Source organism: Schistocerca piceifrons, chromosome 3 (genome assembly GCF_021461385.2).
Source record: "Schistocerca piceifrons isolate TAMUIC-IGC-003096 chromosome 3, iqSchPice1.1, whole genome shotgun sequence".
NCBI lineage: Eukaryota > Metazoa > Arthropoda > Insecta > Orthoptera > Acrididae > Schistocerca > Schistocerca piceifrons.
In genome coordinates this window covers 487,513,949-487,530,381 of record NC_060140.1, presented here as the reverse complement: position 1 = coordinate 487,530,381, position 16,433 = coordinate 487,513,949, and the positions used below count along the sequence as shown (strand labels likewise).

The 16,433-nt window shown below is 43.8% G+C and overlaps 1 protein-coding gene across 1 annotated transcript in view; it reads right to left on the bottom strand.

The window, feature by feature from the left end:
* LOC124788758 overlaps positions 1–4,857 on the bottom strand; it is a 44,888-nt gene extending 40,031 nt beyond the window's left edge. Inside the window, exons 1-2 of the mRNA XM_047256041.1 lie at positions 4,634–4,857; positions 1,344–1,555 (exon numbers count right to left, since the gene is read on the bottom strand). Of these exons, the coding sequence (XP_047111997.1) occupies positions 1,344–1,555; positions 4,634–4,857 (436 nt within the window). The remainder of the gene's footprint in view (positions 1–1,343; positions 1,556–4,633) is intronic.
* Positions 4,858–16,433: the final 11,576 nt, after the last annotated feature.

Below are 16,433 nucleotides of genomic sequence, written 5' to 3'. Positions count from 1 at the left end.
GAAGAATGAGGATGTCATGGCTGCATGAGCGAGGCGCCTGCTGCGGAGGTCCATACGCAGCAACGTTCGCTGAATTTTCGTTGAGGAGACACCTGCCATCTATGTCGCGTGCCGCAGCACAGTTGCGTCGGTTCTTTTGGATAGTGCCATTTTGCCATGGACGGTATGTTTTACCATGTCGGCACGCGAACAGTTTAGAATCTTAGCCGAATCAGAAATGCTTGCTCCCTTGGCCTGAAAGCCAATGATCGTGCCGTTTTTGGCGTCAGATAAAATTGCTCCGATTTCGAATTACGACAGCAACTGCTGTGGTTTCTGTCTCCCCCAACACCCCATATACCTTCTTCGCTAGTGCTGCCACCTGTTGTCTGTGAATTGTTACTACACGTTGAGGTCGAACATAGGCAGTGGTCACAATAATGTGACTGGATCGTGTAAATTCGGCATGAGTCGGTCCGGTATCTTCTTGTTACAAAGCACTTCAGTTATTGTCCGCTATTTAAGCGATGCATTCCAAACGGGGCTTGAGATTTCTGGAAGGAGCGAGCCATCGTCGGCGGTTTTTGAGCGAAACTACTTGAATGTACTCATGTTTGGCAGATCTATGATAAGAGGTGTTGAGTATTCTCTATACTGAAGACTACCATTCGCCGTAAGGCTCGAGAACTGTACAGAAAAGTGGACGTCCTCCGTGACACAATCGCTGGACTCCAAACCATCGGCACCACAGTTCCACGGCGCTGGCACCGACACCCCGTTCCGCTCACAATCCTGGAAGACTCGGATTCGGGCTATGACTGACGATAGGGCCCACACGACCACGTTTTTCTGCCCGTTTCGTACAGCCACTAGCAGTGGCCTGTTCACGTCCAGCCACTTTTCTCCTTGGCCATAGAGTTGGCGCATTGCTGCACCCCTCCTCTGTCCTTCCACCGTCGGAGAGTGGCACGGAACTTAAAAGTTTCACCGCCACACCTTCAAAGTGCTATGCTCGGCTGTTATTCAGACGTTACTTTGAGTCTCCTCTTACTTGTCGACCGAGACCGTTGGACCGGATCTGACACTGACGCTGTTTATTAGTAACCCGCCACAAAAAAATTTTCTCTACTCTGATGTGTAGTCTGAAGTGTTCATGACGGTTCTTCCATGCTTGGACTTGTCGGTGAAGGTTGTTACTGCCTTTAGCCGCCAGAAAAACATGGAGGGCATCCAGCCAACACTACTCAGTCTCCCAGTAAGTTAAAACGGTTTACAATATTTTAACATTCATCAGTGGGGACGGGGGCCCGATCTCCAGCTCTAGCGTTACTGGAGAGGTAGAGAGCGCCCGAGCGCCGCCTCACCTGCGTCAGCGGCCGAGGGCGGGACGCCAGCGCCGGGGGCGGAGGCGGCCGCCGTGGGGGCGGAGGGCGCCAGCTGCTGCGTCCTGGCGTCGCGGCCGCCGCCCCACGACCAGTCCTCAGAGTCCGCCGCCGCCGCTGTGGCCGCCGCTGTCGTGGCCAGCAGCAGCGCCGCCAGCCGCCATGCTGTCGCGATCCTCATCACGTGCCGAGTCCTGCCCGCACAAATGCAAAATAACTCTCAGTGGTATCAAAAAAAAAAAAAAAAAAAAAGAAAAAAAACATGGCTCTCGCTGCTTGTGCAGCTCGTGTGTAAAAGAACTTTGCCACGTGACTGTTTTCAGCTGTTGGACTTTTATAATTGTTTGTTTTTATGGAGAAACTGAAGATGCTTATTACTCAAACTTGTGGCTAAGGAAAATATAACAAAAGCTGAGATTAATAGTTTCCTATCCGTTACTGAGTTCTGAAAATAACTGTGAAAATGAAGAAAATTCACGACATAAAGAAAAGAAACAAACGACAAAGGAAGAAGACCACACAAATGGAAGCTTGCACGAACGGTTGTCTTAGTTCCTGGTAACCTTCTGGTTGTGTGGTGGTGGTTCTTGAAACTTTTCTATTCCTAAAGTTTCATACACAGTTACGTGGGATTATAGCCCTGCAGAATCGATAGATAAGTTTTATCTTTGCATGTTCGATAGCTAAGTTTTATCTCTGACAATGGTTTTTTGCTGCTGGTTAAGCCCTCCTTGTCGTGGTACCACGGTTAAATGCAGCTACTCAGAGAGGTCCAGTGTGGGCTGTAACTATCGGATGGCAGCGAAACTTGGTAGATATTCTAATTCTTGAACAAGGAACCGATTTATGCTTGAAAAAAATTAGTTACAATTTTGGCCACCAGGGGCCAATCTGGCGCTGTGAATACATGAAAGACTTATAGAAATGTTTCGATATGCAGTGCTGACCAAAATTGGAGCTAATTTTTTTCCAGTGTAAGTCGGTTCCACATTAAGGTATTAGCTTATCCGCCAAGTTTAACTGTCATACGATAATTACTGGACCTCTGTGAATAGCTGCACTTTAACTATAACCATTCGGAATGTACGTTATCTTCAAAATCAGACCCGTCAGTCGGCAAGACTCAATGGAACCAGGAACACAAAGTTAGGACCAAAAGTTTTCATGGTTTACGACCCTGTAGCCAGGAAGATTCACTAGCAACAAAGGAGGAAGACCTTAGGCGTGTCTTAGGCTTTAGGTAAAGGCAGCTTGAGATTTGAAGTGTTGTAGAGAGAACTAGTGTGATGTAAAGGCACAACAGTTTTTATTTAAACACTAAATATATTTATTTACTTTTGCAGGTGACTAAATATGGTTTCTTCTGATCTTAGGAAGCAAATAGTTCAAAGGTCTAGTTTTTGCAACAGAAAGTACTTCTAAACATTTGTGTCATGAAGGGAGCTGAAAGTAAATTAGAGTGAAACGTCTGAGTTCCTCGTCGATGTTGTTAACATAGGGATGTTATATTTTAAGGTCTCGCAGCACGGGGTAGCCGTGTGGTCAGGGTCACTTTGTCACGGTTCGCGCGGCTTCCCCTGTCGGAGGTTCGAGTCCTCCCTCGGGCTTGGGTGTGTGTGTTGTCTTTAGTGTAAATTAGTTTAAGTTAGATTAAGTAGTGTGTATGCTTAGGGACCTATGACCTCAGCAGTCTGGTCCCATAGGCCTTACCACAAATTTCCAAAATTTTTAAGGACAGATATTTACGACACAACTTGGCTAAAAGAAGGGATCGGTTGATAGTATGCAGCCTCAGGCATGAAGGAATCACTTTATTAATGCACAGAAGTGTGTGGTGAGGGGGGGGGAGGGGAGGTAAAAATTGTGGAGGGAGAATAACGGATGAATACGGAAAGCAGGTTCAAATGCTTGTAGGTCGCGTTATTCGGAGATGACGAGACTTGCAGAGGATACGTGCATTAAACGTGTCTTACGACTGAAAAAAGCAAGTATAATAGGTAGGATTAGGAATTTCTGCGCGCCACCGAAGAGGTACGCAAAAAATTGTATTATGAACTAACGAAAACAGCCTAAACATATTGCACTGCATCAGAATTGGAGAAGATCGCCGTTGAAATTTCCAGTTATACTGCTGCTTTTTCTGTGAATAAAATCTAGTCTGAGTAGCTTTAGAAGGCTCGGAAAAACGATTTCAGTTAAAATCCACCTGCCACACTGAATCGTGAGAATTTCTAAAGAGAAGCTGCTGTATTGGAATATATTGCTGGTAGGTGCATCAGGTGCGAGAGGCTATATGCGATATACTCTTCCGTAACGTCGGAGTGTTTGCGATCTTTCCCAAATCGGAGAGAAGGGGAAGCCTGAAGTTAATAATATACATTATACTGGGACTGTAGTTGTGAGATACAGCCCATATGAGAACTTATCTCGTAAAAAAGGAACGGAAGATGATGTTCTTCCCCTGAAATAGTGCTAGTCGTATTTGTAGCATCCTTTGTCAAGAAATACTTAAAAACCATTCTAGTGTGTTCACTTTAAGACCGACAAGGATAAGAAAAAGGAAATTATAACAGAATCTAGAACGGGGTCATCTTTTCGGTACTTCATTTGCAAATAAAACAGACGACGGAACCACTAATAATGGTCCAAAGTGGGCTTCGCCACGTGTTTTAGAGTAATTCACTTTACAAATCTGTTACGATTCTTGTTATGCCTCTCTAAATTCATTCGATAGCCGTTGTCATATCTACTTGATAACCCTCAAGAACTGTAAAGCAACTACGGACAATATGGCCACACAAACGAACAATTTAATGTCTACTTGATAACGGCTCCACATCCAGAATCAGTCGTACTACCGCGTTGTGTTCATTTTCCCCAGAACTCTTTCAGCAATACAAAATTACCCCTTTACTTTCTCTGCAGCAGATTTTTACAAGTTTGTATAATTTCACAGTGCTTCTTAGCATTCTACCTAAATATTTTCAAGCTGCGACGAACTCCAAGAAGTTGACCATTAATCTTCTAATCGAGTACTAGTAGTTTCTCTGTTAACGATGAGTAAGTATGTTCTCATCATATGAAAAGTTTTGTAAATATTACATTAAGAAGGTGCTGTTGGGATTATTTAGAAGTATTTAAAAAAAATAGTCGTTGTGAAATAAATTACGCTGCCGAAAACATGTTTAGTTCGTTTCTGTTGTTATAGTTTCAGTAGGGAAGACATTTGGGCTGGTGACGAGCGGCCAGCTCGAGCACGAGCTGCCAAATACGTGTGGTGCGTGAGTTTCTTGCGGTGTCGAAACGGACGGAGGCGCGCGGGAAGCGCCGCCGCCGCCGCCCACGACCCGCCGCGCGGCTTGCTTTCACTTTCGCTCCGCCCTGCCCGCCGCTGCCCTGGATGCCGCCGCGTGGGACGAGCAGAGACACACAGAGACAATGCCAGCCCGCCTGACGCAAATGTCGCCAGCGTTCCGCCCAGGCGTGTCACGGACATGCCGAGTGCCGGGCGAGCAACTGTCACTCACTGGCTCTAACTTCTAATGCATTTCGAATGTCCGTGGCATGAACCGAAGGATCCGTGTACAACCTGGGGAGCACCAATGGAAGTTGTAAACTCGGACAAACCGACTGCGACGTGGACATCCCGCGAGCCGAAAATCGGAAGTCAGTAATAATAGTGGCGAGAATGCCGAAAAATATCCAGTCATGCTATCTTTTATCTATAAGAACGAAACAACATACTTAATGACTATAACAAAGAGATAGCCAGGGTTACACGTAACTTCAGGTAAGTGTTTTGTGCTAGTACTGTATTCAGCAGAAATATGAAACGGGACGAACATTTGAAGTTCATAGTACGTTAGGCGAATGAGATAATTGGATTTTCTGGAGGAGATGTGGAAAAATGAAAAGTATCTCCAAAGGAAATCGCTTGCAAGACCCTAGTTCAACCAGTTCTAGAGTTCTGTCCCAGTATTTGTGTCCTATTCATGACAAAAATCATCGAAAACAGAGACGCGATGTCTAGGATCATAACAGGTCGGTATAGCCCAAATGAAAGTGAAAACAGAGTTACTCGAGGAACTTAAGCTGGAATCTTCAGAAGGAATTAGGGAACTGGCAGAGGCATATAAAATAGAATGGAATAGAGAAGAAATTAGACAATACTGGCATGATGCTCCCTCCATGTGTTATTGTACGTAAGTTGCAGAGTATAATCTTAATTTAGACGTACGTAATTCTCCTTGGACTTAACACTGACAGACAAAAATACCACTAAACAAAAATATTCCGTTTACGAACTTCTTCACTTCCTCGGTCCTGTGGTAGACTCTCCTAATAAGCTCTTCGTATGTAGTTGTTAGACACTTTCCTAAGAAAATTTTCTTTCTGTAACTGATGTTCGGGGGAAGTATGGACAGCTACAGGCTTGTCGGTTTCCATTTGCGAGAAAATGTGTAGAACTTCCATGAAAAATAATACAGACTTGACATTAAGCGAACGTATCTCTCAAAAAGAGAAGGCAAAATTTCCATTATAGCATTTCGTAATTATTGAGGTGATTACAGACAGAGCATTAACTCATTTCGACATGGTGAGCAATAATATCGGATGCGGCCATCTAGAAGGAACCATACCAGCATTCATGTGACGTTATTTCGGAAAAGAATCGAAACGCTGAATCTGGATGGTCGGACGGAAATTGGAAACAGGTGTTTCCGAATACATATCCAGCGTGTTAACTACTGTACCACGTTGCTCTGTGTGTCTCAAGACCTCACACGTTCGTCGTAAGCTGAAAAAAGGTGATGAAAAGTTGACAATACGCTTTCTTTTAACTTCCTCCCCCTTGGGTGGGCTGACATGCATTCGATCCATTGAACAGCTACGTTCTTTTCAATCAAATCCCAGTGAACCAGTGATGGGACAAAGACGTTCCCTATTGGAAATGTATTCGAAGAGACTCCTAGTACGGGCACTTGGCTTACAAGAAACGGAAATCTTTCGCAAACCTTTTTCGGAACTAAGGGACTGGTGATCGTTTTGTTTTTGGGCAAGTATGTCCGAGACACAAACATGTACTCTTAGTGTATGTATGTTTAGCGCTGAGTGAGGGCAGCAGTCTATGATTTGCACGAATTGTGAAGCGATCTTAATGCCAACTAGCCACAGGCAAAGAGAGAGAGAGAGAGAGAGAAAGAGAGAGTATGTTCTCTCACTCAAAAGCACTGGCTCAAGTAGTGTTCTTGTTTCAGTCGGTAGATAGTTGGAAATTTGTCACCCAGCTCGCTACCGTTGTGTCTTCTGGACAACGACATGTACAACTAATGCGCGGCATTAACTCAGTAAGGCAGCAGTGAGTGAAGTGCTGTAAGTAAAAGTGGAATGATTTGCAGCAGGGATCTATACCGTGGGCATTTGCGAGCGACGAGAAAGTTTTCGTAAATTTTAATTGATGGTGGGTAGTATAGAGCGTCTAGTTATACAGGAGGAGTCAACAAGTTCAACACCGTCACCCACGCGAGAGGCCGTTATGGCAAGAGAAATTTTGTGGTCTGTCACCGACTTGGATCGCTGACGTAGGCGTGGATTTAGCTTTCGGATCGTTCCTTCTTTTCTCGGAAATCAGCACTTGCAACAGCGGCGAGAAAGCGACCTCTCACCTCCCATTACCGCCCACTGTTCGTTTCAACTTTCTGCGCCAGACTCCTTACAGTAGCGACAGACTTTGGGATGAAGTCAATGTGGTTCGCTTTCTTTGCCTACTAGGCGCTAAACTTGGTTGCACGCTTGGAGGGGCTTCAGAATGGTCCTGTGTGAGATCTACGAAAGAAGCTTCTTGCCTACAGACAACCAAGATTTATTTGTATTGAATGTCGAATTGTTTTGAAATGGTGATAATATATGTACTGAACAACAGCAGAAATTACACTCCAGGGGCAAAAACGTATTTCCCTTTCCCTCAGCTTCCAGTTGTGATCTTTATAGATCTGTTACGTCGGTATGCATGCCGGCGTCAAAAAAGTAGCTGCAATTCACTTTTGGTAATACAACTAGAAATGCAGGGAAACCTACTGGACTTAAACTTCTTTCCACTTTGTAAACTCAAATTCAGAATGAAAACAGCTTATTGTATTAGCAGCTGCTTCTAAACGTGTTACCGGGCTGAATTAGAAGTTCAAGAACAGATGGGGAGGGGGTGGGGGGCAAGATAACTGTGACTTTTTTCTCTGCTTGTCTTCTTGTTATATTCATGTTTATACCAGTGCAGTGTGGATACTAAAAAACCCTAATTCATTTAATAATTCTGGATGCTTTTCCCATCAAATTGGTGCAGATTAATATTTTTCGTTAGTAATCTTACCAGGTTGAGGCCAATGGTCGCAGAGCGCTTCACGGAAGGTAGACCTTTAGACCTTCACGTGATTACGCATTGTATAACGTCGCTTACCACGAGAGGTCACGTGACTTCTACATTTGGTTGCTAATTCAGCTTTCTAAATGAAGCAACACTGTGTAAACATAGTCATAAGATCTGAGTTATTCATAAGAGCTGACAGCGTGGAACGTACAACAGATCAGAAACAGAAGTAATTTACACACGGTGTTATTGAAGGTCTCTTTCTGATGGTGGAGGTTCACAGTCACTTTGGTAGCTAAATTTATTGTGCTTCTCCCAAATAAGAGCGTGTTGTTCTTCGTTCAGATGACATCTGACGTCTGTAATCATGCAGTATGATCTTTGACGTCGCGTCACGTGCACAATAACACAAGGCAACCGCAGTTGACAACCAAGCAATCGCAAATCTCTGAAATTCTATTCTGATTGTTTAATAACATGAACTTGTTTTGAAATTAGTATCTTATTATGGTCTGTCCACCACCTCGGTGTTACACTCCGAATGATGGAAATGAAGAAAGTGCACGAGGAAGGAAAAACATTTGGGTTTAACGTGTCTTCGACGATCAGATCTACACCTACTTACATACTCCGTAATGCACTGTACAGTGTATGGTGGAGTGTTCATCGTATTATCGGTTTTCGTTACTATTCCATTAGCGTAATGGGAGAGGAAAATGACTAAATGGCTCTATAGGTGCTCCAAGTTCTCTTACCTTATCCTCATTAAAACTACCCAAGACAGACGTTGGCGGCAGCATAATGATCGAACAGTCTTCGTCGAACATTGGTTCTGTTAATTTACCCTGCAGGGTTTCGAGAGAACTACGTCGTGTGTCTTACAAGGGATTCCTCTTCAAGTTTCCAGAGCATTTCTGTTACACTTTAATACGGGCGCTACCGATTTTTTACGATCTTAGCACTGCGTCTCTGAATTCGTTCGATGTCTGTTGTCATGCCCGTTTAATGACTCCAAAAACTGTATGCGTTACATTTCCCCAGAACTCTTTCAACAGACCAAAGTCTTCCGTGTGCCTGTCTTAATACTGATTTTATGTGATCGTGTCTTACATACTTAAACGATGTGTTGCGTTCAAGGTGTTCAGCACTTATCTTGTAATTAGATAGTATTGAAGAGCTTCCTCTTTGTTGTTGGAATCATTTTTATCCACATTCAAAGAAGGCTGCCATTCATTCGGTAAAAGCTCCGATTCGACAAAGTTGGGATATGTGGAAAATAGGCCGTGTCCTTTTCAAATGAATGACCACGGCGATCGCAATACGTAATTTAGTGATAGCACGGGGAATACAAATGCGAAGGGTCAGATGGAGATGTGAATACCGCTCCTGCAGTGCCTTAATCAGCGCGCCACCTGGTTTCGTCATTACACGGAGGCGGAGGAGCTGTCCACAACAGTTGGAGGCACGCTTTCCTCTGTTGACAGGCGACCCGGCGTGGTTCTCTCTGTTTCTCTCTCTCTCTCTGTTTCTATTAACCGTGAACGCAGAAAGCAGCCGCAACCTTACTGCAGTCCTGCAGCGTCTAATAAGTGCTAACGTTTCTCGAGTTCAGGTACACGGGTTTATACAAGTCGACTTAAATGCTGAGCAGGCTAAAAATACTGTCTTGAAATAGTTCAGGGAACTTCTTACTCAATTCTGATATCCGGTCGTCAGACCAAAATGCATTTTCCAAAACAAATTTTCCTCTGAAGGCATTGGATTAACTGATACGGTCACTTAAAATAAATAAAAACCGATTTGGATTGTTTCAAGACTAGTTTTTAAGAATGAGTCTATGTAATTTCATAGCCGCTGTATCTAAAATTGTTGACGAGGAGAAGAGCTTGACCAGAATGGCCTAACGACAACGACGCCGTTCGAAACCGAGACTTTGTCGGTGAAACGTCCGTGACACTCATTTGAAGTGGTTTTTAAGTGATCTGCAGGACAACTGAAATCATAATGACCATGTTAGAGTTTGAATGCCGCTTGTCATGATTACCAGCCTGGAACCTTTACAACGAGTGAGGCGGCGCATTTTTTACCACGTTGGGCACGCATTCGGGAGGATGTCGGTTCGAATCCGCATCTGATTATTCACATTTTCGTTTCTCGTGATTTCCCCAGAACGCAAGTTCCGTGATGGTTCCTTTGAAAGGGCACAGCTCATTTCCTTCCCCATCCTTATTCAATCTGAGTTTGTGTTCCGTCACCAATGAGCTCGCTGTCGAAGGAACGTTGAACCCTAATCTTCCATCCTTCCTGATTCGATTCTTTTTGCACTCAGTTACAAACAACAGCGCTGTGAAGGCCTGTAGCGGAAACTATGTCGTGTTGATTGCGATATTAGTAAGTATTACATTCTCAATCTTTGTCATTGTTTTACACAGGGAAGGGGCGTTGCTAATTGTCAAGAAGTAGTGTACGTTTGTTCCGTGTATAGTTGATTCATTTACAAATCGGGCCATTCCGTTCCTTTTAACCGGTGCAACAGAAAAACATTGAATTCTTCTTCGGAAACAGATTTAAATTCCAGTTTATGTTGTCAGTGGTATTCCAGATTTTTTCAAACGCATACCAAAAGAACGCCTAAACCACTGAGTTCGTAAATTTCCTTCAACATCCTTGTTTTACTGTTACTTATAATTATTTCTCTGATACAGTCGTACTGAACTATCAGCAAGGATGGGAACATTAGAATAAGGACGAAGGACATATCTTTCTGAATAACGCGAAAATGCGGAGAACCACGAAAAGACCGCAAAGTAATAAAGAATTAGTTCAAGATAGTACTGTAACGACTGGGAGAGCAATTAATAACACAGATTTTTCTGAAAGCTTGGGACAGATATAACACTAATACACTCTAAGGTTTAGTAATTTATTTAACACATTAAACTCTCTAGTAAGCTGTCAGACTGAGGGTTCCATACACACGAATGTGGTGTCCTGTCAGAGCCGTAAAGCTCTGATGCGCTTGTAGTGAGTTGTCATAAACAAATGAAGTGGCTCAGCCTTAAAAATATTCGTGGCTTGAGTCACGGTGACTAGGTTACGCACAAGTCATTTCCCGTAGTTTACACAATGAATTTATGCGAGTGTTGTTTCGTAGCTTCAACGTATCGTAGGCGATAGCTCTGCTCTGCTCTAAACCAAATGAATGCTCCAGCTTTATTGACCTGGAATTCGAATAATAATAATGTTATCTTAAACAGTAATTTAGCATTTGGAAACAATAACATACCTAGCACCTACGGATCCAGGCCCTTAACCACCACATCACCTCGCTCGCTAGCTATCAAAGGAGGGAGCATTCAAATTTCATTGACCTCGGATAGCCACGAGACCTCTGAAAAACCAAATCATGCATAGGCTTAAATAATTCTTCGCTCTTGTTAGATGGTTCAGTCTTTTTCGCTGTCCACTTATTAAAGTACTATTTGTTACTCAATAAAATTACAGGTGTTTCAGGGAAGACAACGAAGATTTTATTCAAAGTTTTTGAGGGTTATTCCCAGGGTGAACTACTGTCACATTGCGATGACCTTAGTTTCCACAAGTTATGTGAGCCGTTGCCGAAATGATATTACTCCGAAGCCCAAGCTTACCTATTTCGTCGGCTTCGTTTGACCTAAGCAGGTACTCGTTATGTCTGAGGGACTAGTTTCCTGTCCTTCACCTACAATGGAAAACATAATGGTTTTTGGACTACTGAAACGCACCGTAATCTGAGCAAGTCACGACAGTTGTTCAGTAGTGCAGAGGCACTCCATGGTACGTCGACGACAGAGTCATTAGAGAAGGAGGGCAACAGCTCCGCTAGGACAAGAATGGACAAGGAATCTACTGTATCTTCTTCAAAGGGACCCTCCTGACAGTATTGATGCAGGGAAACACGGAAAACCAATATCTCGATAGTTGGACGGGGATGCAATCTAAGTCCTCAAGAATAGGGATCCAGGGCCTTAACCAACACATCACCTAGCTCTCTATCTATCAGAGGAGACAGTATTCAAAACCATTAAGCGTTGGAAACAACTTTGTTAATAAAGTGGAAAGAAAAAATTGCATAGTGACTTTCTGAATCAAGTCTATGAAATAGCGGTTGTGATTCGATGTAGGTGAATAATCCGATTAAACAGAAAACAGTTCATTCCAGTTATAACGTTCATTATGTCTTTATTTTCGCAATTCTATTCTCTGCTGTCGTCGGCGTGTAGCCAGTGTTAACAGCGAGAAGTGCCCGTCTTGTCGCTACCTGCTTTTTACGGAGACACCGGGGCAGGAAAGGGCGTTCCCCCTGGGCGAGCGATTGCAACGGGAGGTCAGCCGTAAGGCACGGAGAGAGAGGAGAAAGCCGATCCAAAGAAAGCAAGGACTTTCACTGGCCGCCTGAAAGCGTAGCGCGTCCTCGCCCACGGGGCCGTCAGCTGCCGTACACCCACGGCGGCTTCTGCTGGCGCCGCCTGCATTTGGTAATGACCGGCCAAAACGTGTGCGCCCTTCGCCGCCTGTTCAATAATACGCGCCAGTTCCGTGCAGAGCTGGCTCCAGAGGAAAACAAAGATTAGAATTTCGCATCTCGTCGACGATAAGGTCGTTAGAGACGGAACACAGGCTCAGACTAGACAAGGATGGGGGAGGAAACATTTTCCTCTTCGTAGGGAACATACAAACAATCGATTAAGATTCATAGAAATCACAGTACACCTGAACATGGATTAGCGAAAGGGGATTTGAGTGTCTTCTGCGTTATCAACTATAGCTACATCTACAGCTACGTCTATGCTCTGCAAACCACTGCAAAGTATTTGGCATAGGGTACATCCTAATATACCAGTTATTAGGGATTTTTCCCGTTCCATCATGTACAGAGCACTAGAAGAATGATTGCTTAAAACCTTTATGTGAGTGCTATAATTAATCTAATCTTGTCCTCACTATCACCATGGGAGCGATAGGTAGTGGGTAGTAGTATCTTCCTAGTATCATAATTTAAAGCCGGTTCTTGAAACTTTGTTAGTAGACTTTCTCGGAATGGTTTCCATATATCATCAAGAGCTTGTCAGCTCCGTAACACTCTCCTGCCGATCAAACAAACCTATGACCATTCGGCTGCCCTTCTCTGTCTACCTTCAGTATCCCCTCCCAGTCCTATTTGGTACGAGTCCCTCACACGTGAGCCTTATTCTAGGATAGGTCGAAGGAGTGATTTTTAAGCAATCTCCTTTGTATTGATTATGTTCTTCACGGGTATGCTGCCGGATATAATCGTCTTCAATACACGATATTTCCTCGATCCATCTGGCCACCATCTTCAGGTGCGAGATGGCTGCCAGATGGATCGCCGAAATATCGTGTATTGAAGACCATTATATCCGGCATCACACCTGTGAAGAACATAATCATTTAACACGCCGGGAAGATCTACAGGATTACAATCTCCTTTGTAGATTGATCGCATTAACCCAGTATTCTATCAGTAAACCAAAGTCTGTCACGTGCTTTACCTACGACTCAGCCTATATAAGTGTTGCACCAAGGTATTTGTTTTAGTTTATAGATTCCACCTTTGACTCACTTGATATTACATTCGCAGGGTACTATGTTTCTTCGTTTTGTGAAGGACACTATTTTATATTTCTGAACGTTTAAAGCAAATTGATAATCTTTGCACCATTTTGAAATCCTATCAAGGTCTGACTGAACATTTGTGCAGCCTCCTTCAGACTATACTTCTTTGTAAATAACTGCATTGCAACATCTGCAAAAAAGTCTGAGGTTATTCTATTGATGTTGTCCGCAAGATCGTTAATATACAACATGAACAGCAAGGGACCCAACACATTACCCTGGGGTACACCCGAAGTTACTTCTACACCTGTCGATGACCCTCCATCCAAGGTAACATGCTGCGACCTCCCTACCAAGAAATTCTCAATCCAGTCACAAATTCTGTCAAATACGCTATACGATCTTACTATTGATAATAAGAGTATATGTGATACTGAGTGAAATGCTTTTCAGAGATCAAGAAATACTCTATCCACCTGACTGCCTTGATCCACGGCTTTCAGGATGTTAAGTGAGAAAAGTGCGATCCGGGTTTCACATGATCTATATTTTCGAAACCCATGTTTGTTGGCATGCAGGAGCTTCTTCAAACCCCTACGCCATACTGCCAAGTTAGGGCAACAGGAAGTGCGTGATCAACTGATTGGTGGAGCTGTCTAAGATAGGCGAGAGACAAATAAGAGCAACAGACATTGCCGAGGTGCAGGAATTGGACAATCTTTGGCCTGGCACCGAACCGTCATTTTTTTCCTATAGCGAGCGCAATGAATAGAGTGATTTTGACCAGGTGAAACATAGGAAGGTGTGCACGCATATTTCCAGTTGTAAACGTAAAGAACACTATGCACAGTCGTTTGACGTTGTTGTCACTATAACCCAATAACCAACGATAATAAATTGAATTTCAACAATGTAAATCACACTTTCGCGAGTTGCCAAATTAAGGAGGTGCAAGAAAATGCCAGTTTTATAATGTTTAAAAAATAAGAAGAAAGAAATATATGCTTCATTCTCACGAGACAAATGGAATCGAAATCTTTCGAAATAACACCAATGGTTATGAGATTAACTTTCAACACATATATCACACATTTTTCCTATATATCTGTTTAAAGAAACGAAATTGCAAACAAAAACGTTGGCCCAAACCTCAGTTCCTTATATAACTTGTATCTGTCACGTATCATTTGTTTCTCTTCTGGGTACGGTTTTTCTATATGAAAAATTTAAGTTATATATACTTTCGAAGTCCATTTTAAACTATAGGTTGCCCTCTAAAACTCCCTCTCCGCACTGGCCTCGGAAGGCCCAATGGTAGCGACGGATCGCCGTGCCATCCTCAGCCGAGAGACGTCACTGGATGCGGATATCGAAGGGCATATGGTCAGCACACCGTCCTCCCGGCCGTTGGCAGTTTTCGTGTCCGGAGCCGCTACTTCTCAATCAAGTAGCTCCTCAGTGGGCCACACCCCAGTTGCCAACGGCGCTCGACAGATCTGGACGTCACGCATCCAAGTGCTAACCAAGCCCGAAACGCTTAACTTCGGTCATCTGACGGAACTGGTGTTGCCACTGCGACAAAGTCCTTGGCTTGCTCTACAAGGGATAGCTTAGCTGAACCTTCGGCTTGAGAACGTCCCAAGAACTCTTAACTTATGGCATTACACTCAGCTCACTCTGATGCCTTGCTTAAAAATTTATTTGTAAACGTTACTCGGGACATAAAAAATTTTCTTTTCATTTATTGATTAGGAGTCACACGTTACGATAAACAAAGATCTGTTTTGTGCTCCCAGCTTAACAGCTGTTAAAATTGTATCAGCTGAAAAACTTCATCATACTAAGACCGTACTAAGGTCTTCTATGTTAAAAATGACTTGTAAACTGGAAAAAGGAAAATCAGCAAATTCTTCCTAGCATACCTCACACACACACACACACACACACACACACACACACACACACACACGAAACAACCAATAGATGCTTGTACTTCAAGCACACAACAAAAATTGTTGTAGTTGTATGGCACTTTGGTATAGATACTGCTTATCGTAGCGAACACGTACATGGAGAGAGAACTGAAACAGGAGAGATACTAGGTTTAAAGGTGAGGGAAAACCACGCGGAAAGTTGCAACCGTAATGGTAGGACTAGCTACTAGGACGGAGCCGGTGCGTACCTGTTAGGAAGCTGCTGCTGAGACGCCTGGTGGCTGTGTGTGCGGAGGACCTGTGAGGCGCTGTGACTGCCGGAGACGAGCGGCCGCCTTTATATGAGGCGCGTCGCAGAGGGGGGCGGCAGCAGCTTTCCTCTGGCTGTGGCCGCGGCTGCCGCTGCCGCCCTGTCGTCACAGGGAAACCCTTCGCCCTTGACCGAGCTCGCCGCACCCCGCGGCCCACGCACACAACCGGACACCCTCGCCAGTTTAATACACAATCACCCCTGCCCCCTTTTTTTTCGTCGTCCAAAACAGACAAAGAGGACTCGGTGGGTGGCAGTTGACCGGCTTACTGGTCCCCCCAGCTGGGAGATGCTACATTCTGTTTCAGGTTCCGGTGCAGGTCTTTCTTTGCATTTCTCTCCTCAGTATTCTACCAGAGTTTTATAGTCAGAAACTGACATTGTCAAAGACTGGGATTCTTAATTGCGAACAGCTTCATTCCTTTTGAGGATCTTTACATAAAAATATCAAATTGTGACGACTGAAATGTTAAAAAATCCTCGCAAAGTAGCTGTTCCAGTTCTTCGAGGCACACAAGAGGAAGCTAACAACTGACGAAAGGCTCGGTAACAGCCAGATCCCTTAATTATGGATACTAACGGACATGACTCATTTCACCTCAATGTTTGCAAAAAACCAGTCAGCCGTGTAAGTATGGATATAATCATAATTATTAAAAGGGTAGTCTACCACTGGGATCGGTTAGTGAAAGTATTTACTTAAGATAGTTTATACATTAAGTGATCAAAAGTATCCGGACACCCCCAAAAACATACGTTTTTCATATTAGGTGCATTGTGCTGCCACCTGCTGCCAGGTAATTTATATCAGCGACCTCAGTAGTCATTAGACATCGTATGAGAGCAGA